The sequence below is a fragment of the Lactuca serriola genome, chromosome 5, assembly GCF_051521515.1.
Source record: "Lactuca serriola cultivar US96UC23 chromosome 5, Lser_US96UC23_V15, whole genome shotgun sequence".
Classification (NCBI taxonomy): domain Eukaryota; kingdom Viridiplantae; phylum Streptophyta; class Magnoliopsida; order Asterales; family Asteraceae; genus Lactuca; species Lactuca serriola.
Window position 1 is genome coordinate 223,586,222 of NC_136412.1, and position 22,191 is coordinate 223,608,412.

General features: G+C 37.3%; 3 protein-coding genes across 4 annotated transcripts; 2 read left to right on the forward strand and 1 right to left on the reverse strand.

Annotated features, from left to right (window-relative positions):
* The first annotated feature begins 5,147 nt into the window (after window positions 1-5,147).
* PAP26 (purple acid phosphatase 26) lies at window positions 5,148-8,533 on the forward strand. The gene is made up of 10 exons (XM_079001718.1): window positions 5,148-5,302; window positions 6,131-6,362; window positions 6,441-6,641; window positions 6,743-6,854; window positions 6,928-7,154; window positions 7,231-7,369; window positions 7,444-7,664; window positions 7,744-7,865; window positions 7,955-8,116; window positions 8,219-8,533. Exons 2-10 carry the CDS (start codon window positions 6,165-6,167, stop codon window positions 8,298-8,300), a joined length of 1,464 nt encoding a protein of 487 aa, XP_078857844.1. The 5' UTR covers window positions 5,148-5,302; window positions 6,131-6,164; the 3' UTR covers window positions 8,301-8,533.
* An 18-nt stretch (window positions 8,534-8,551) lies between these two features.
* LOC145053644 (calmodulin-binding receptor-like cytoplasmic kinase 3) lies at window positions 8,552-12,102 on the reverse strand. 2 transcript variants are annotated; one of them, XM_079001717.1, is made up of 8 exons: window positions 11,949-12,102; window positions 10,781-11,411; window positions 10,485-10,688; window positions 9,990-10,252; window positions 9,734-9,899; window positions 9,509-9,598; window positions 9,074-9,372; window positions 8,552-8,935 (listed from the first exon to the last, which is right to left on the reverse strand). In XM_079001717.1, exons 2-8 carry the CDS (start codon window positions 11,031-11,033, stop codon window positions 8,726-8,728), a joined length of 1,485 nt encoding a protein of 494 aa, XP_078857843.1. In that variant the 5' UTR covers window positions 11,034-11,411; window positions 11,949-12,102; the 3' UTR covers window positions 8,552-8,725. The 2 variants fall into 2 exon arrangements, with proteins under 2 accessions (XP_078857843.1, XP_078857842.1); XM_079001716.1 differs by having other exon boundaries at window positions 9,990-10,303.
* A 2,654-nt stretch (window positions 12,103-14,756) lies between these two features.
* Window positions 14,757-16,750, forward strand: LOC145050213 (uncharacterized). Its single transcript, XM_078998501.1, has 6 exons — window positions 14,757-15,122; window positions 15,209-15,397; window positions 15,513-15,899; window positions 15,988-16,026; window positions 16,217-16,466; window positions 16,533-16,750. Exons 1-6 carry the CDS (start codon window positions 14,757-14,759, stop codon window positions 16,748-16,750), a joined length of 1,449 nt encoding a protein of 482 aa, XP_078854627.1.
* Window positions 16,751-22,191: the final 5,441 nt, after the last annotated feature.

The following is a 22,191-nucleotide window of genomic DNA, read 5'->3' on the forward strand; positions in this document are numbered from 1 at the left end:
TATAAAACATTCATCCAGCATAGATAGCAAGTATTCAGATAATATGTACACATAGCACGTAATTTATATAAAATACTTCATATCTATGTGTAAGCTGAAAGTAACTATGCACTCACCTGAGAAGGTGGTGACTCGGTACTCGGACAGCGTTTCGTTTACTTTAAAATAATTTCCTTTGACGAAACCTAGTATTATCACCACTAGATTTTACTCTAATATTACCGTGACTAATTATTAGTCTTATTATTATTATTATTATTATTATTATTATTATTATTATTATTATTATTATTATTATTATATAAGCGTTTAAACAATACTTTCCAACTACTATGTACAGACAGGGGCCAGACATAAAACACCGGAGGGCGGGACCATTTTGGCGTATAGCATTTCTGAAATCCAACAACCCTATGCGGTCCTTTAAACCAGATTCCCCGTACCGCGAGTAGTTAAAAGATATTATAACGAGACTTATATAAGTCATAATAATAGCTCAAATATTTATTATAAATTTATAATAACAATACTAATTTTAAATATAAACTATATTTAAAATAGGGTAAGCATAACTTACTTTCAAGGGGATTTTAGCTAGGAGTCCGGCTCTGCAGGGGCAGAACTTCGTCGCTGAATCTTTCTAAGAAAGATTCGTGCAGCGCTTCAGCGCTCACCTTACTATACTAAAACTACAGAAAGAGAAGTCGAATCACGAGGGACCGAAATGCTCGGGGATAAGGAGAGAAAGACTCTTGAATCAAGAGAATGGTGCAAGAAATATGAGAGCCCAAGGCTCTTATTTATACTAATTGAATTTTCAAAAACTATCCTCCATAATTACTTAATGACCTTTTAGTTATATTAACAACTAAACACCCCTCTATAATACTATTTTAAATGGATTTAATGATATTTGTACTAAACTAATGTCGAAAGAACTCAACATTAGTCTTATAATGACCGCATCGTCGATACCTTTCTAATGATATATACATATGTATATATATGTGTACGTATACATGATTTATACTTTATTTTAATACGTAAATATGCTATTATAATTTGTAAAACGTTCATACGAACTCCGTTTTTGACGTTCTTTATATCCACGCGTAGGTGGAGACGTACTCTATAACTTTCGTTTAGACTCCGTCGGCTAATTTTGACTTTATTTTTAAAGTTATATTTTTAACAGGCCGGGACAGGATTGGTCCGTTAAAATCTCATAACTTCTTTATCCGATGTCCATTTTCGTCTGTCTTTTTATCGTTACGCTACTAATAACGAGATCTTCGATTCTCGTTTAGGTTGTGTCGGCTAAAAATCAATCGATCTAAAATTCGAATTTCGGGCTGTACACCGCTAATCCGAAACTTCGAAAATTCATAACTTCTTCATACGAAGTCAGATTTGGACGTTCTTTTATCGATGTTGTTAGTTTAACATATTCTACGACTTTCGTTTAGAGCGCTAAGGCTAAATCTCGCTCTATCATAAATTTACTATTTACGCTTCCCGGCGCCGTGCCGGTTCCGACGCGAAACTTCGACGGGTCATAACTTCTTCGTTATAACTCGGATTTCGGCGTTCTTTATATGTACGGAAACCTTGTGACATATTCTAAAACTTGGTTAAGATTATTTATTCTAAATAATCTTTTTGTCGAAAAGTCGTTTTCGACCCCTATTGCCTCTAAATTGACTAGCCCGGATCTGCGGGCGTTACACTTGAGCTCTAGGATCTAGAACTAGATCATCTTTTGGCATCCAAAGGAGGTATAAAGCTCTTATATTTCCTATTAGAAGCTTAGATCTAGGGTTTTGAAGCTTTGGACCTTTTTAGGTCCAAAGAATGGATCTTTTTCATTCAACTTCGTTTTTGAGCTTAGGGTTGCCACCCTTGAAGCTCAAAGTGTTCCTTTAGCAGTAAAGTTGCAAGCTTCGAGGCCTTTAGGTAGCCATGCATGAGATTTACCCATTTCCATGGAATTTTATTGCTATTTTTAGAGTTGGGTTCATTTGGTGGGTTGCAAGCCACCAAGTGATTGACTTTATGAGTTAGGACGAGGTATTGGACTCAGATATGTAGTTTGGACGTAGTGTCTTAAGGGATTAAGCAGTTTTGGAGAAAATGGATTAACAGGCGAGTGCGCTGGGCGTACACACCAGTACGTGCAGTGTACAAACCATTCAAGCAGAATGCGCAGCGTACATAAAGGTACGCTCAGCGTACGCTCAGACAGTGGGCTTTATATTATTGGGCCTCGGTTTGGGCCAAGCTTTGGACATAGTAGTAGTTGGGCCGTGATGGGCCTTCAGAAGTCAGTCAAGGGCCCAAGGACTAGTTAGGCTTGAGAGGAAAGCCCATTTGAGGAGTTGGGCCCAATTTAGAAAATTGGGCCATTTGGGGACTTTAATGGGCTTTAATGAGTTTTGAAGGACTAGAGAGGATCGGGTCTAGGTCATGGCCTAAATTAGATCAAAAAAGGGTAAAACAGTCATTTTACCTTAGAAGGATTCTCAGTTTTTGACTAAGTGTTTATTTGGTCATAATAGTCGGAGAGTAGTTGGAGCAGCGAACAGAGTTACCTTGCACGAGTTTTCAACAGCCAGATTGAGAAGTGAGTTTTCCTCCAGTAGGAACGGTTCTAAGGCACCAATGTCGGCCCGTTTATGTAGTTATAGTATGTCGGACTCCGGTCCGATGTCGGGGTTAGCCCGATGCAGATTACATGTTTCTGGACTTCGGTCCGATGCCGAGGTTAGCCCGATGCATATTACATGATTATGGACTTTGGTCCGATGTCGGGGCGGTGCCGAGAAGTAGTTATGTATGCTTAGAAGTAGTTATGTAAGCTTGATGTCTTTGTGATTCATGCATGTTATATGTTATTTGTTATGTGTTCCGGGCTTAGGTCCGATGTCGGGGCAAGCCTGATGTATGCTAGTTTATATGTTATATGTTATATGTTCCGAGCTTCGGTCTGATGTCGGGGTAAGCCTGATGCCAGACGTAGTCTAATGCCGGGCAGGAGTCCGATGTCGGGTAAGCCGATGGGTTCGTCCCGATGCAGTTGGGTGTAGTCCCAAAGTTATAATATTTGTTATATGTTATGTGTATGGTATGTGGTAGTTGGGGGGGGGGGGGGGGGGAAGCTCACTAATCTTCGTGCTTACAGTTTTCAGTTTTGGTTTCACGGGTTGACAGCATGGCACATACCACAGTCTTTCTGGCCTGGGAGATTACTCTGATATTTTTATCATATGTTTTTGTCACAGTATTTGATATGATGTTTTCTGATGCATAATACATGGTTTTCTTTATGATTATGGATGGTTTATGGTTTTATAATAATTTTTACAACAAAATTTTTGGACTATATTTTCGGGATGTTTCATGATCCACTCAGTTTATATGCGTCACAGGTATCAAGATTTAAGCTACGGGAACTTGATTAGGATGTTGAGTGATTAAGAGAGAGCATGCAATGGTGTTCAGGACCATTAGGTCTTTACGTTGTAACTTATGTATCTGTATTGATTATGACATCCTTAGGATTTTTATTTGTGACAATCTTATACTCAAAAGATTTTTATATACTGGGATTTTCCACAAATGGGGTATCATGATTTTTAGAACGTAAAGAAAGTTATTTTTTTCTAAAAATTAGAGGATGTCACATGTTCCATCAACTGCCTTCAACATTTTTGAATATCCTTTTGCAAATCCATTATTATTTGGTCGTTAAGTACAATTGGTGGTGGTGGTGGTGGTGGTAGTTCGGATGCATATGAACCTTTGTTTAGCATCTTGTCATGCATGCTTTTGTAGACTCTTATAATTAGGTGACTTACGAGATGATGGTGTAAGAGACGGTTTCATGTGAACGTGTGCAGTAGGTAAAGCATCGCGTTCAATCGATGCAGACCTAAAAGACCACCAGGTCGCACGACTCTCATCCATTGGTGGCTGCAACGCCTCTATAAGTTTATTATCCTACTAACTTAATTATACATCAATTGTTAACATAATTATGCATAGGGTTGAAAATAAAATATTTATATAAATAATCATACCCACTCAACATCAAGAAATGTATCACATTACAACTTCTTTAAACTCGTAAGCTTTGACCATCCAACAGCCCGAGGGATCACATTGGTTGTCGGATACCAAACAAATTGTTAAACTGAAAAACTTTTCAGAATCCATATCTTGAAAGAATAATGTATCAAAATATTAGCAAACATAATGTATTTTACCTTAAAAGTGTATAAAAATCTGCTTATGTTGTACATCAATTTTTGAGGTTGTGTTTCTTTCTTTGATGGGATGAATAAACGTATAAATCTTATCAAATATCATCCCTAACCGATAGTACAATTGATCCTAAATATGCGACATAAAAAAATGCATTGTTACTTCCGTAAAAAAATTCTTATTATGATTAATGATAATTATAAATTAACGACATGATACTTGTTGAAATTATCAAAGAAGGATACCAAACCAAAATACTCCTCTTTCACTGGCTGACTAGCCAACCGACCATTAAAAACCCTTCTCCAATAGATATAATAGATTGACATGGATCGCATCATCGTCTGATAACTAATGAAGCAATGTTTCAAACACATCAATAACATGTAATTTTACGAACTCAATCATCTTAACAACGGGAAAGAGTAAAGACACAAACCAGAATATGAGACTACAAAATATTCACCGAAGATATTGGTTGGTTTGATATTAGCATGGTATTCAAATTTTGGTTGTTTGATATTACCATGGTATTCAAATTTTTGTACCATGACTGTACTAATATTGTTTAATTAATACAGTACTACCAACCAAACATGTCGACTACAAACTTTTTTGGTTCGGTTAATAATAATATATTTGTTGGTTTTTCATAGTACAATTTTGACAACCCTAAAATTTGTATAAATTTATCAAATATATAATTTTAAATAAAAAGGGCTCAAATATTGTCAAAATAGTAAATAAGACCTGCAAAAATGATATTTTCTTATTAATTATTATCCCTGTTACATTTTATATCAAGGAGCTTGTGGAGTTGTGGTATAAAATTGATGCACCTAGCTCGTGGGACCGGTCCAACCCGCTAACTTACGCCAATGCTAATGTAAACCACAATCATGATTTCTACTAATTTACGCAACCTGCATCTGCCTGTGTCGCCTGAAAAACATCAGCGACTATTTCCACCTACTCCTCCATTTTCTCTTTCTATTATCATCCAATGAGCTGAGGATCTATTGATCTCTTCATTGAATCCGAGGTAAGTCAATGCTCTATAAACTCTACGAATCTATACACGCAGCTTGATTAAGTATTTGTTTGAGCTAATTCTTGCAGTTGAATTTGAATCTACACTGGCTGATGGTTAGAATTGAAAGTTTTTTACTAAATAATGTTGACCCGAAAGTTTGTTTGGTGAATTTAATTGAACGATTTTATTGCATTTGATGCCAATTGTGGATTTTGACTGGACAAATCATGAAGTATTGCTGTGACTTTATTTGCCTGAGCATCATCTATCGCACAATTAATGTTTGCATGTACTGTGATTGAATTACCATGGATTCGCTAGGATAAAACTCATAATCTGTCTGTGATAGATATGTACTTCTTGCAAATTGAGAATTTCACCAGATAAACAATGCGTTATTGTTGTGACTTCGTTGTTGGAATTTCATAAATCAAAATGGCTCGCAGGTATCGCGATAGGGATAAAGGAGAATCATAACTTGTTTAAGAATAAAACTCTAAAGCTATTTCAGAAACTTTCAGTTCTTTTTTCTTTCTTTTATAAAGTTAGAACTGTAGACTGATTATTCAAGTATGCACTTTATCAAATCAAATTCGATTGGCTATACCTAAAGTTGATGTCACTCAGTGTTTAGTTTGTAAAACATGTATTTATTTGCTTGAAACAGTGAACTTTATTAATGAACAGTTTTTGCTATTTGGTTCACCTGTAAATAGACGTCACCCAATGTTAGAACATGGAAAAAGGAACCCATAAGTTCAAATTTCTAGTCTAATTCTTTTCTATATAAGGAAAGTTCCAATATCATCATATAATAATCCAGAACTTTGTGTGCAGTTTATACTATTTGGGACTTGTAACTGATTGAACAATGAACAATTTAAAGGATAAGAAAATGGGATCTATGATACCTGAGTTTCTTCTTATTAGCTGTGTTCTCTTCTTCTTTCTGAACAATGTCTATGCTGGTGTCACAAGCACTTTCATCCGTTCAGAATGGCCATCAGTTGACATTCCTCTTGATAATGAAGTTTTTGTGAAACCCAATGGTCATAATGCACCTGAACAGGTATTATTGTCTACTTATATTTCTTCAACTCTTTTCATTCTTTCAGTTTACTTATTATTTCATGTTCTTATTCTTTAGGTACACATCACTCAAGGAGATTATGATGGAAAAGCCATGATCATAATATGGGTGACACCTGATGAACCAGGGTCAAACCAAGTCAAATATGGGACATCAGAGAATAAGTATGACTTTACTGCAGAAGGAACTGTGAAAACCTATACTTTTTACAACTACACATCCGGATACATTCATGTGTGCCATGTTGAAAATCTTGAGGTATTTGTTAATTAACTCAATGACAATAATAGTTCTTTTTTTTAAATGGTATGATTCTTGATAATGACTTGAAAGATCTTATCTTGTGTGTTTCTTGTTAGTATGACACCAAGTACTATTATGAGATTGGAGAAGGTGATTCTGCTCGACAATTTTGGTTTCAAACACCTCCAAAAATCGATCCAAATGCTTCTTACAAATTTGGAATCATAGGTGAGTGAGTGAGTCACTTCTTTGTTTTGTAAAATTACTTAAATACCCTTTTAACCGTATGTGTTTTTTTCAGGCGACCTAGGGCAAACATTCAATTCTCTATCCACTCTTGAACATTACATTCAAAGTGGAGCACAAACAGTGTTACATGTTGGAGATTTATCTTATGCTGATAGGTATAAATATGATGATATGGGTGTAAGATGGGATTCATATGGTCGTTTTGTTGAAAAAATTTCAGCATATCAACCATGGATATGGACCACAGGAAATCATGAGATAGAGTATATGCCATATATGGTAAGTCATGAAATATGAAAATAGATTTTTTTAATTCTTCAATTTTTTATTCATAATATTTTCTTGTTTTCATCAGAATGAAGTTGTCCCTTTCAAACAATATCTTTATAGATACCCGACTCCTTATACTGCTAGCAAAAGCAGTAATCCTCTTTGGTATGCAATCAGACGTGCATCCGCTCATATAATTGTGTTATCCAGTTATTCCCCATTTGGTAACCTTCTTTTTCTCATAAAATGACCATTTTACCCTTACATTCCAAAATAAAAAATCACAATTTTTTTACAGTGAAATACACACCTCAATGGGAGTGGCTGAAGGAAGAATTTACAAAAGTGGACAGAAAGCAAACACCATGGCTTATTGTCATCATGCATTCACCTATCTATAACAGTAACAGTGCTCACTACATGGAGGGAGAAAGCATGAGAGTTGCATTTGAATCTTGGTTTGTTCAATACAAAGTTGATGTGGTATTTGCTGGACATGTTCATGCTTATGAAAGATCGGTTCGTCTCTTATCTTACTTTTGTTGTTATTAAAGGGTATTTTAGACATTTGGTTAACTAACATTTTGTTTTTACTCAGTATCGTATCTCAAACATACACTACAACATAACGGGTGGTGTGAGTTATCCTGTGCCAGATAAATCAGCTCCTGTTTATATAACTGTTGGAGATGGAGGAAACCAAGAAGGTCTTGCATCAAGGTGATATTTTCTTTTCTTTCATTTAAGTATTTAACCTTCTTTCATATTTATGTAATTGTTCTTTTTTCAAATGATTATGTTTTCCTCAGGTTTAATGATCCTCAGCCTGATTATTCTGCATTTCGGGAGGCTAGCTATGGACATTCTACATTAGAAATAATGAACAAAACACATGCATTTTATCATTGGAATCGAAATGATGATGGGAAGAAAGTTGCAACCGATTCCTTTGTGTTACACAACCAGTACTGGTGAGTACCTAATTTGTACTGTATTTGGCGTGCATTGAACTGTGACTGATAGTCTGATACTCTGATACTGATGTCAATGGGATAAAAATTGTAATGGTGTAGGAACAAGAGTCTTCGAAGAAGGAAATTGAAGAAGAATTATCTACACAACATCGTCCCTACTCTTGAACTTAACCAATTATGAAGGAAAATATCCATGAAATGAAGGCATTGAGTATGTGTTATTGTCATTCAAAGATTCCATTAATTAGCTTCTATGTTGTAATAACAAGTTTGAAGGTAGAATTTATACAAATAATGAGTTTGAAGGGCATAGAACTTCTTTGTTGTATTCATGGACATACAAGTTGTAAATGTATTTAGCGTGCATTAAACTATGGTCAAAAACATAAAAGACGAAAAAAAGATTATTATTCATTGCAATATTTCTATAGATACAACCAAAATAAGATGATGCATCAAATTCTTGTACTATGTAACAATATGCATTGTATACTTGTACTCTTGGTAAAAAAAAACATTACAAGAAGCAAATCTAGAATAAGAGGAGAAATTTTAAGTTTTACAAAGCTAGAAATCTACAATACAAGAAACTTCAAATCTTTTGAATTACCCTCTTCTTCCTTGTCTAAGATAGTCCATACGAATGGCCCATAACTGCTCTCCAACTGTCTTCATGTCTGGCCGATCAGCTCGTGTGGGGGCCGCACATTGAAACGCCAAACTCAACATTTTCTCAAAAATCTCCTCGTCCACGGCTTCCCTCATTTGCGGGTCCACCAAGTCCATCGCTTCGCCTTTGTTGTATTTCCCAAACGCCTGCAAAATACAGATATCGTACAACTTTTAATGCACATAGTACAACATAAAGAAGAGTGCAAAACCCTTAACCCTAAACACTAAACCCTACTCACGATAGTGATATTGGTTTTACAAGATGAAGAATTGGATGCTTACCCATCTAATTGTGACCTTTTCCTCGGGTACCCGTTTTGACTCAACGGGTCGACGGCCCGTAAGAATTTCTATGAGCAAAACACCGAAAGAGTAGACATCGCTCTTTGGAGTGAGTTGATAAGTTCTCATATATTCCGGGTCAAGGTACCCGACTGTCCCTTTGACTTTAGTCATAACATGTGTTTTGCCCGATTCAGCTGCCCCAAGTCGGGCAAACCCGAAATCCGCCACTTTGGCCCGCATCCTCTCATTCAGAAGAATGTTCGATGATTTCACATCTCGGTGGATTATTTGTTTTTCTATCAAATATTAAGATCAAATACAAGTGTCAAGATAAAAGAGACCAAATTTGTAAAAAAGTTAGGACTTAATTGCATAATAGGAAGATATGAAAACTGTGATTCTATAACGAAAAAAATCAATAAAAGGCATCACCTGCGTATAAATGAAGGTAGGTTAAACCATGAGCAATATCAATTGAAATTTCAAGCCGTTGACTGAAATCCAAGCAACTTCCATGAACCGCTGTTAAAAAGAAAAATATAAATTAGAGTAAATTACAAATTTGGTCCCTATGGTTTCATTTTGTTTTGGATTGTTGAACTTTTTCCACATTATGAATTGGGAAATAAATTGGGTTATACTATTTGTTAAACTTACCATCTAAATGTTCTCTAAGTGTCCCATTAGACACGTATTCTGTAATAATAAGACGCTCATTCCCTTTATCAACATAACCAAGCAATTTTACAAGATTTCGATGCTCAATCTTTGCAAGTAACTCAATCTCACTTCTAAATTCACTTCTTAGAGCATCAAAATGTTCCTGCATGAAATGAATTTTGTTATGTTAACTATTTCCATTTTCATTTGTTGAGAAATAAAGATGTGATTGTATTTATATTATTATTATTACCTTGCTTGCTCTTTTTATGGCAACAAATTGACCATCTTGTAGTTGAGCTTTATAAACAGTTCCAAATCCCCCTTCACCTAATTTCAATGATGGTGAAAAATTTTGAGTAGCTCTTGCAACTTGACTCACTGTTAGATGAACCGATCCAATCCTATCAAGTTTTGGGGACATTGAAAATCTACCGGGGCTCGGTGGGACCCGCAATGGACTTGCGGGAATCTTTCCGGATACCGAATTCATTTCTACAGATGGAGCACTCTCCACTACAAAATCAAATATCCAATCCATTCTTTTAAGAACCAAATTTCCAATTTCTGTTGATGTGTAATAAAAGATTTGAGAAAATGATTGCAAGTTTAGAGATATTGAACGAAAAAATCAATGAGGGTGAAGTGAGAAATGACGTGTTTTACATAAACAAAGACCTTTTTTTTGGACTAAAGATAACATGAAAACATTCTAAAATGATTCAAAACATCACAACTTTTTACTCACGTGAATTTGAGTCCTTAACAAGAGCAGCATCATCTGTATCTTTTCTTTTAGATCGAAAAAAACAAGGGCAAATAAAACTGCAACAAAGAAACAACATTCCTGTTCCTCCCATGGCCATATATTTTGTTCTAAAAACCGATTTTTTAGTTTCTTTTATAACTAAATCACGCAAGACTCTCCTCCCAGCCTCCACAGGCAAATCATCTACAAAACAACACACAAATCAGCATAAAGATGTTATTTTTAAAAGGGGAAATACATAACTTGATACAAAGTTAGAAACTATAATTATATACCTGAAAAAAGATCCTCCTCAAAGCAGTGATTCACAAAGTTTTTACCGATGAAGCAGTGATTTGCATTGTGTAACTTGATGAACTTGCAAAACCAATCTTTATTTACTAATTCTCCGTTTAAGTAAAGACCAAAATCACTCGAATAGAGAATATTATATGTTTCACAAGGCTTTGTATGTGATAATTGAGAGGTAAATATGATCGGTAATTGCATCAATAGTAGAAAACTTGATACAAAAACTTGCATTCTCATTTCAAGAACATGAATATTCCATCTTTTTTGGAGGCCATTGCTAAAAAGATAGTCGCTTCTCCTTGTGGGTTTCTTTCTTTTTGGGAGTGGAAACTGATGATGAATCTTGATGGGGTAGTGATACTTTATACTAATATCTCAGATATTTTGGATCAAGAATCATGGAGTCAACAAAAAGTCTTGAAAATCTTATCACCAAATCGACAGACGTAATTTAGCCATGTGAGAAGCGAGTTGGAAGAGCAGAAGAATCTTTATGGAAATGACTTGGAAGCTTCAAAGAACTCAAATACAAAAACAGGACTTGATTTTCTTGAATCGAGAATAATTTTAAAACAGAGCATGTCAAGAACCCTAGAATCCGAAAGGACCAAAACCCTGTTTCTCAAAAAAAAAAAAAAAAAAAAAAAAAAACTTAAGTATCTGATACCCAACTCATCAAATAAAGAAAAGTTCCAAGATTTGCGTAAAAGAATCCAATTTCCCCCAAAATTATTACATGTGAAACAAACCCATGCGATGAAACAAGAAAGAAAGCAAAACCCTATTTGAAAACCTCTTAAACTGCCATTAACGAGACAAACTTTAACAAGCCACAGAATTTCACACTCCACAAAAGATGAAACCAAATTGATTCTTTGATACCCACGAAAGGAAAAAAAAACAGTAATAAAAAGTTCTAAATTGACACTACTCCTTTCAAGATTCGCATATTAAAAACCCAATTTTGGCCAAAAAAACAATAAATTCCATCAAACCCAATTGACAATTACCATAAATAACTCAAACCCACATCATAAAACAACCAAGATACCACATATATACAATCCCATGATTGGTCAAAATTTGTGAAGCAACTCAGGAAGGCACCAATTCAAATTTAAGTCAAGATAACTGTAAAGATAAAGGCCAAACCTTTGAAAAGGTGATTGAATGACAACAACAGTGACTTTTTTAATGTTTCCTCTGAAAGAAGATTCGTATGCAGCTTGCTGGAAGGACCTGCGAAGGCAGGAAGGAGAGAGAGAGAGAGAGAGAGAGAGAGAGAGAGAGAGAGAGAGAGTGGCGGGCTTAATGAAACTGCCAAAACGAGGAAGCTGCCAATAAATAATGTCATCATGCCCATGTAAACAAAATGAGCTTGTCTTGAAATTCGTATGATTTTGTGAGATGTTCACACGAGGTCATTCTCTCTAGAATTGTAGTAAGTTTTGGTCAAATTATATTTTCTACTTATGGTTTTTTATAAATATTTATTGGGAAGACATGGTGTGTTTTCTATAGCTAAAGTGAACATGGATTTATATAAGAATTGTAATGATTGGATTTTGTAATTTGAATAATCTGTTTTAATTTCTTGGATATGGACTGGAATATTATTGGCTATATGTAAGACTAGTTGTTAGTGTGAACAAAACATCGACCGGATTATTATATTATTATGAGTAAATAATGCAAAACTAATGTAGTTAGGTGAATAGAATACTTTGAATATAAGTAGATAATTGAATATGATATTATGTTTGATAATATTGATTATAGGTTTAATATAAAGTTTTGGGAAAGGGATAAAATATTGAATATAGGTTTGATTTAGAAATGTAGATGGAGAAGTGATAATAAGATAGAACATTATGTACGCCAATTAGTAAATAAAGTTTCAATTGCAATATCAACGTGTATATTGAGAAAAAAAGGGTAAGCTTTTGTTTTGATAATTCAAAGAAACCATGTTTAATAAATAAAAGTTTTGCGGCCGGTTTTGAAGTTAAAAAGGTTGATTGGTATCCGCTTTCCTGTCTAATTTAAGCCACACATACATAGATGCATCTAGCAAAAGGTAAAGCCACTAACACACCTCAATAATTTCCAATATCCAATATGCCACATACATATATGCATCTAGCAAAACGGTATAGCCACTAAGGCACTAACACCCCTACTACTTTCCAATACCGAGTATGTAATGGATAAAATCATAATATCAAAGTAAGGAAGGTTCACATGTATGGGATGATAATGAACAGTATAAAGTGACTAATCAACTTTTCGAATTTTTACAAATTTGACCATATGTTTCGAAAGGGTTTATCTTGGACCCAAATACGACGGATACCCATCCATTCCTACGGTCCTCCGTACATTAGGAGAACTCGAAATGTCGTGTTCATCACTTTCCGAAACCTCATATCAGATTTGTTTCCCCCTCGAAAGACATGTCTTTTATTTAATATCTAGGTTCGTAACATTTATGTATATAGTAGTTAAAATATACAAAAAAAAATACTACGAAACAAAAATGATTCTCTAAAATCCAATGAACTTCTTCAAAATGTTAGTATTTAATATTTTAAGCATATGTAATATTTATAAAACTAGAAAGTAGTTAACAATAACATTAAATACTAAAACAAGTTTCAAACTTAAGCTCTAAAACTTTAGTCTTTAACTTCATTTGGTCAGAAGAACTTAGAACGGAGGTAGCAAGGCGAAAGGCAAGGTCACATCATGTCGTCATAGCTAGATTGCATCACATTGCTTTGTAAGAGAGAGAGAGAGAGAGAGAGAGAGAGAGGTATAAAAAGAAAAATGTAAGGGTAAATCACACCATTGGTCCCTTGTGTACATGCCAGAAAGCATGGTTAGTCCTTATTTTCAAAAATTAACTCGAGCAGTCTCTGGTCATTATTTTTCTTGCACGGTTAGTCCCTATAGAAGTTAACCATTAATGCTTCCGTTTAAGCTCCCCACGTGCGTTGCACGCAGGGGCATTTTCGTCTTTTTAGGGTTTATATACATGAACCATTATGGCGCGACTTCCAGAACCGATCATTTCTCATTTCATCCTCCTTTCACCCTTTACATTGCACAAGAAAACCTTAGCTTTCTACGATGGTGAACTGGATGATTAGGCAATAATGGGAGGAATATGATCTCCAAAGCTCATACTGTAAAATGTTCTACATACTCAATTCATTATCCATTATACATTCCTAAAAGGTAAAAAAAATTTAATTTTTTTATTTTTATTTTTTGGGTTTTGCAGCTAACAATCCATCTATGTTCTCGATACGATTGAATTATGGTGGAGTTTTTACAAAGTTTCCAGACTGCAAATACATCAAGGGGAAGATGAAATATATTGATGGCATTGACAGTGACTTGTTCTCAGTGCATGATATGGATGAGATGATGGAATTGCTTGATTGCGTGGAACCAGGTAAAAGTATTTACTACCATTTCAAACGACCAACCTGGGATTTATATTTTGGGTTGTATGCTTTTGGTTGTGATGAATATATAAACCACTTTAGGTCATACGTTTATGAGCACAGGGTGATAGAAGTGTACACAGACTTTTGGGAAACCAATTTGCATACGTATCAAATGTCCCCAAACCCTAAAAAGATAAAGATACAAGAAATTCCTGAGTCCCTTTGTCGTAAAAGGTTGTTCTTGACATGGTCAAATTCAGGGGATGATCCTAGTGAAGAAGCCCCTGTTTTTTAGAATGTAGAAACTATGGACCAACCCCCTAATACATTACCTGAAACAACCTTGGAACAACCCCCTGTTACATTGATTGAAACAGTTGAGTCATCCCTTGCCTATATACCAAGAATTTAAAGCCCTTTGACTGAACCAATGATGGGGAGCACATGTCCTAACGTCGATGGATAGGATGATACATTTGAATGGTGTGAACCTTTTGGTGGGACTCCTATGGAACCAGATGAACCAAATAGTGAAAAAGCAGGTGAAGACAGTCAATCTAGTAAAGACAATCAAGATAGTGAAGACAAAGAAGATAATGAAGACAGTCAAGATAGTGATTACATAGTTGATAAAGATAATTTGTTAGAAGATCTAGAGGTTGATATGAAGAACTTTCACCTCAACATTGACAAAGAGGTGGAGTGGGTTGGAAGTTTGTCTGATGATCAAGATAAAGCAGTAGAAGGTGATGAGGAATTAAAGGTTATAAACACTGAAGAATTAGTATTTGCATCTTCATCGAATGAGGGTGAAGCTAGTAAAAAAAGGAACAAGATAAGAGATTTACAAAGAGCACACAAGAATGAAGCAACTGTTGTCAAAGATCCATTTTACATCCACCAGACTTTTAGCACAGCCAAGGAAGTTAAACAAAAAAAATTTATCTTCGTTCCATATAGAGTAGAAGGGAATTAGACATCATCAAGAATGATAAAAACAGGATTATAGTGGTTTGTAAAGGGACTATACAAAACCTTGGGATATTAGAAATAGGTGGGACCAGCAAAAGTAATGACAAAGTGGGACCAAGTCAAAAGAAAAAGAAAGTCAAAGATGGTTCTATTCATAAATGCCCATGGGTCCTACTAGTGAGTAAGTGGAAAAAAAGACATTAAATGGACTGTTAAGACATATTGAAGGCAACATACATGTATTCAAACAAGGAAAATTAGGGCATACAACTAGAAGTTTCTCTTTAAACAGATTATTGACACAATAGAGTCAAACCCAGAAATACCAATTAGAGCATTATGTGAGATGCTTGAGAAGAAATACCAAGTTGGATTGTCAGACATGAAAGTTCATAGGGTGAAAACGAAAGCCCTAGAATCAATTAAGGGAGATTTTGTTGCTCAAAACTCGTGCCTAAGAGACTACTTACAGGAGGTGCAGACTAGAAATCCAAACACCACAGTCAAACTTCAAGTGCAAAGTGAACCATGTTATGCATCTAAGAGCAGGGTATTTGAGTGGGTATACATTTGTCTTGGTCCACTGAAAAGTGGATTTGCGGCAAGGAAAAGAGATTTACTAGGGCCTGATGGTGCATTCATGAAGGGTCCATACCATGGTATGATCCTGACAGCAGTGGTATGTGTATAATCATATTTTCATAGTTCATTAATGTTTGAAAATAGTTAATTGTTTTCTTATTACTATGTTTGACATGATAATTCAGGGTTTAAATGAGAACAATTACACATACCCTTTGGCATGTGTAATTGTTGAAGAAGAGAAGTTTAATTCATGGGCCTAGTTTTTAACTAACTTAGGAGATGATCTTGGTTTGTATGCAAACTCTAACTTCACCTTCATATCAGATAGACAGAAGGTAAATCCAGTTCTCCATTCACTTTTACTTTCATGTTTTACAATTCAATAACAACTTGACTTTTATGTTGATTTAGGGGTTATTGCATGCACTTGAAAAACTTTTCCCAACAGCAGAGCATAGATATTGCCTAAGGCATCTTCATGAGAACATGAAACGTAAATGGAGGGGCAAGGAATTCAAGGATTGTCTTTGGGATTGTGCAACATGTACCACCATACCACAATTCAAAAGTGCCATGGAAAAACTAAAGAAACTTAACAGTGAAGCATATGACTTTCTTAATTCTATTCCACCTAAGCACTGGTCTAGATCCTACTTCTCATGTATATAATATTATGTTGATAAGTGTATAATTTTTAAATATAATCTAATACAGTTGTGTTTATCAGGGAGGGCACATTGTGATGTTTTGTTGAATAATATGTGTGAGAATTTGAATAACAAGATAGTGAAGAGTCGTGATAAGCCAATTATCAGTTGCTTGGAGATTATTAGGGAGTATATCATGAGAAAAATTGTCATGGTCCAAAACGAAATTGACAAAGCTAATGGCCCATTAACTCCTACAGCCACCAAGGCCCTTCAAAAAAAATTAAAGAAAATGTAGTACAGTGTACGCAATGTTTGTTAGTAATGGGAAGTACCAGGTTACAAGTGAAGGTAATAATCAGTGTGTGGTTAATATGGAACAATAAACTTGTTCACATAACAGGTGGGAGCTGACAGGCATACCCTATAAACATAGTATAGTAACTATATAGGATATCAGGCTCAACAATGAAAATGTTGGAATACCTGAGACATGGGTTCACCCAACATATTGGCCCAAGACCTGGAAAGAAATTTATGTCTTCAAAGTTGAACCTATTAATGGGAGGTTTTTGTGGGAAAAAAAGCACATGTCATACCAAGCTGATACCACCAAAGTATCGTGTCCCTATTGGCAGACCAAAAAAAAAAGATCTCCAACTGAAGATGATGGAGTGTCCACAAAATGAAAATTTGTAACATGCACAAAATATGAAAATGTGGGCCATAATTGAAGGACCTGCAAGGGACAATCACAGACTGGGAATGGAACACGACAAGGTACAACATGGAATACAACAGGACAAGGTGTAGAAGGTTGCAATGCAGGAGTTAACAAGAGTGCAAGAGAATATACAAGTCAAGGTGCAACAGGTAGCAGTGGTGGTGTAAAAAAGGAGTTGGGAAGAAGGGAAAAAGCCCCATATTTTGAGAACTTGTAGTTTGGTATCATGATCATGAAGGATAATTATGTTTTTGTTAGGCATTGATTACCTTATTACTTTGTTGTTATGCTTTGTATTTTGATACTTTGTTGCTATCTAGGATAACTATCTGTAAGCCATAACACTATGTTACTATTTTGGATGTCCCTTTTGTTAATAGTAAATTGTCATCTTTGATATTTTAAGTTTTTCCCTTTTTGTTGTTATATTGGACGCTACATGTATTGAATGGTATATTGCATATGTTGCAAATACCACATTTTCATTAAATTTGAACACCAACTAAGAACACCACATTATGATTACACAACATATTGTGATTGGAATTGAAGGTTTATTCATAATACAAATAGCAATACAAAATACACATAACAAAATACTAAGAACTTCATTATTAAACCTACACTTTATATATAAGGACCTAAACAAAAAAAACAGCTAATAACTAGGTAAAACTTCAATTTGCAATTTTGTTCTTCAAGTTTCATCCTAAACTCCATACAATCACAGTCCTGATCATAATCCTTCACCCATCCTATGAACTTGCATAATGGTCCCTGAACCAATTAAAGAAGATCAAGAATTAGGGCAAAATTAGAGAAGATGAAGAACGAAATTAAAATTATTACCCTTACCTTTACTGTACAAGCATAATAGAGTTTCCTAGGGTTTCTTTTGCTATAAGATGTGTGAATCACTGCAGTGGCTCAACAATTGCATTTAATATCAATCATTGTTATTAAGTTTGAAGAAATCAATCGAACGAGAGGACACGAAGGAGACGATAGAAGAGGAAAAAAGGGAGGGAGTGTTTTGTAAGCTTTTAAGGTGCAACAACATTAAGAAGGGACACAAAACCTGAAAAGACAAAAATGCCCCTGCGTGCAAGGCACGTGGGGAGCTTAAACGGAAACATTTAACGGTTAACGTCTATAGGGACTAACCGTGCAAGAAAAATAACAACCAGGGACTGCCCGAGTTAATTTTTGAAAATAGGGACTAAACACACTCTCTGGCGTGTGCATGAAGGACCAATGGTGTAATTTACCCAAAATGTAAATGGTTTCTGTAACATCCAAAATTTCAAAACAATTAAAACTTTTCAAAAGCCACTCATTTTAATAATGTTGTTACAAAAAGGTTTTCAATACATTATTTAGCAGAGTATTTCCCAGGTTCAATTCATAAAACACCAATGCGAGGAACGGTACGATCACGCCTTTGCCTTGTCACAGACTCTTGAGAACCTGAAACATAAAACCACAACTGTAAGCCCGAGAGCTTAGTGAGATACCCCCAGAATACCAAACACATATACGCCTTTCCAGGCCCTGACCTTCCGGTCCATCACACAACATAATCGCCTTCCGGCCCATAACATATTGCCTTCCGGTCCATAACATATATTGCCTTCCGGCCCATAAGCATAAAATGCGTATACAACATAACGAATAATCATATAGTAGTTCATAGACAACAATCGATCAACAGATTACATATCATAGCATTACTCTAACAAGATACCGGTCTAGCCGGTCACTATCATAACATTACCCTATGAATCAGTCAACATACTAAATGCATACATACGCCTTTCCAGGCCATGACCTTCCGGTCCACATAGTAATGCCTTCCGGCCTGTAACATATAATGACAACTTCCCGGATTTCCATCCGGTAAAAAGGGTCGGCCTTGGTGCCATAAACCCTAGCGATATAGTGAGGGTAACTCACCTCGAAACTGCCGACTGAACAGATAGCTCAAGCTGCTCCGATCACTGATACGATCTCCACCTCTGGACAGTCACCAATGCACTGAACTCAAACAATGACAACAATTACCAAAATACCCCTAGAACCACTGGTAAATCCTTGGTCAAAGACAAGGTCAAAGTCAACCCCTGACTGACCCTACTCGCCGAGTCAACCCATGACTCGCCGAGTCCCCATACTCAGAACTTCACTTAACCCGCGACCTAACTCGCCGAGTCACCCCAAGACTCGCCGAGTTCAACGCTTCTGAGTCCACTCGCCCTTGACTCACCGATTCCTTAAGATTCCCTTTCTACACGTCGAGTATCCCCTTTTTACGCGACGAGTTCCTTCTGGAAGAATCGCGGGGCCACCCCGACTCAACTCGCCGAGTCTGAAGAACAACTCGACGAGTCCCAGTAAATCTTCAAGCTACTCGCCGAGTCTGCTCATCGGACTCGGCGAGTCCATGCCATGCAACCGCTCAAACTGCTTTCTAAGGTCAGAACTGCTCCGACCATTCATAAGTCTGGCCTTCCTAGACTGATCCACCACGTAAGGTCCTCATTTCAGTGCTCACGATACACCCCATGATTCATAATTCACATTTTGACCTAAGGCATAAGGATTCCAATCCCAAGCCTTCATCAATTCCCGAAATGCACAGGCATGGGACATTCTGGACCTCCAAAGGTCCTAATACAGAGTCACAATCGTTTGGGGGACTAGGGTAGCATTCAATCTAATCACAAAAGGGTTCCACAAACCCTAATTCCATAAACACATCAACATAGTAGAGTATTCTCGAATTCTTACCTGGATGATGTATTCTCTGTGTCCCCAATCCTCAGAAGGTGACTCCCTTGCTGCTCCTTTAGCCAATCCCTTCTCTTCCTTGCACAACCACTCTTCTATAACCAACAATGGTCTATAATCCTTGCTCCAGATGCACACAATCGATTTAGGGTTCTTCTCAGAAGGCTAAAATGAACAATGACGGCCAATAAGTGCCTCTTATACGTCCCAAACCTGAACGGTTAGGGTTTTCGCTAAACAGCGCAGACTCGCCGAGTCCATATCTGGACTCGTCGAGTCCAGTCGCGAACCCGCGACCAGGTCTGCGATTCTACTCGGCGAGTCTAGGCTCCAACTCGCCGAGTCCCCTCTTAAAACACCCCAAAAACATAATTATTACAATACTTGAAATTCCGGGCTGTTACAACTCTCCCCCACTAGAACTAGACTTCGCCCTCGAAGTCTCACTCTGAAAATAGCTCCGGATGCTACTCCCGCATCTCACGTTCCAGCTCACAGGTCATTTCCGATCCCCTCCGGTGCTGCCACCGAACTAACACTAGAGGTATCTCCTTATACCTCATAGCCTCGATCTTTCGATTTCTGATGACCACGGGTCTCTCAGCATAATTCAGGCCCGCATCCACCTGAATGTCTTCTAATGGGACCACTGCCGACTCATCGGCTAAGCACTTCCTCAATTGCGACACATGAAAGGTGTCGTGGATCTGTCCCCACTCCGCTGGCAACTCCAATCGATAGGCTACCCGGCCTATCCTTGCAATCACCCGAAATGGCCCAATGAACTGGGGACCCAACTTGCCCCTCTTCTTGAATCGAATCACTCCTCTCCAAAGAAAGGCCTTTAGGAGTACGAACTCGCCGACCTGAAACTCAAGCTCGGATCGGTGGCTGTCTGCATAACTTTTCCTGTCGGCTCTGGGCGGTCAATAACCTCTGTCTCATCTTCTGAATCTGCTCTGTCGACTGAAGCCCGATCTCTGTACTGTCCATCGCTCTCTGTAACCGAAAATTACCCAAGATGCAACTCTGCTCTAAATCTCAACGATCACTCGACCCATAAGGGTTAGGAAACCATGAACCACCGGATCCCCGATCCAAAGCCCACTTTGTCCATTCCGGACCGACTGAGAGATCCATTCTCACTCTCAGAGCAACTCTCACAAGTTCTCCTCTTGCCATCACATACACATACTGAACTAGTCCCAACACCCGCAGGTTGGAAAACCCGATACACTGATGATATCCTCGAACATCTCCCAAGATGAACCACTACATCCATCCTACACTTTGATCAGAATCACACGGAGAATTTAAGATTCTCTCTCCCCCTGCATCCCTTCTGAGCCTCAACAGACATCACCAAACCGGATGGGTTCCTACTTCGCTGCTGCGAACACGATGCTCGAAGGCATACTCGAAATACTCTAACCATAACTCTGCTCTGCAGCTTTCATTCTCGTGAACTTGCACTCCCTTTCGGAGTTACACCCTTTTCTCTTTTCCTTCCAAGGGACCCTCTTGGCCATAATGCCACTCCAACCGGTGCTACGGTGCTTGCCCCAATCGACACCACCCTTTTTGCGTAACTTCTATTCACATACTTTGGTTCTCATTGCAGGGGCTCTCAATCCCATGCACTCTCTCCACTCATCAAAATCACTGCCTCAGCTAAACAAGATCACTACCCGGGGCCAGACCTTCCAATGCAATCACACTGCAACATACACGATCCGCAATCTCAAACTGATCCAGCAATACCAACAGAGTCTCCAGCATGACTGGACCGACTCTCATAACACATACTAGCCACTCGAGGCTATATCTCTGTGGGTTCGTACACCCAAACTCTGCGAACCCTCAGGTTCTAACTCTGGGAACCTTCCGGTTCCAGCTCTAGAAACATGCACAACATAATCCCGTGGGATTAATGCAGTACAACCCATCATGTACCTCCAACATACCAATGCTCTGATCGCATAATCCCGGTTACTTACTCAAGCTTGATCCCGGCCTTCTCTCAGGTCTCCATAATCAAATGCCCTAGGTCTGTATCCCGCCCCGCGTACTCGACAATCGCTCTTGTCAGCCTATACTCTGAGCTGATAGAACACTGCTGAATCCCAACAGCTAAGCACCCTCACATACTCAACGATCTCCCGGAGAATTCTCCAATTCTCCCCCACTAAAGCACTGACTAACTGCCACCGATCGTCATTAACGACCTT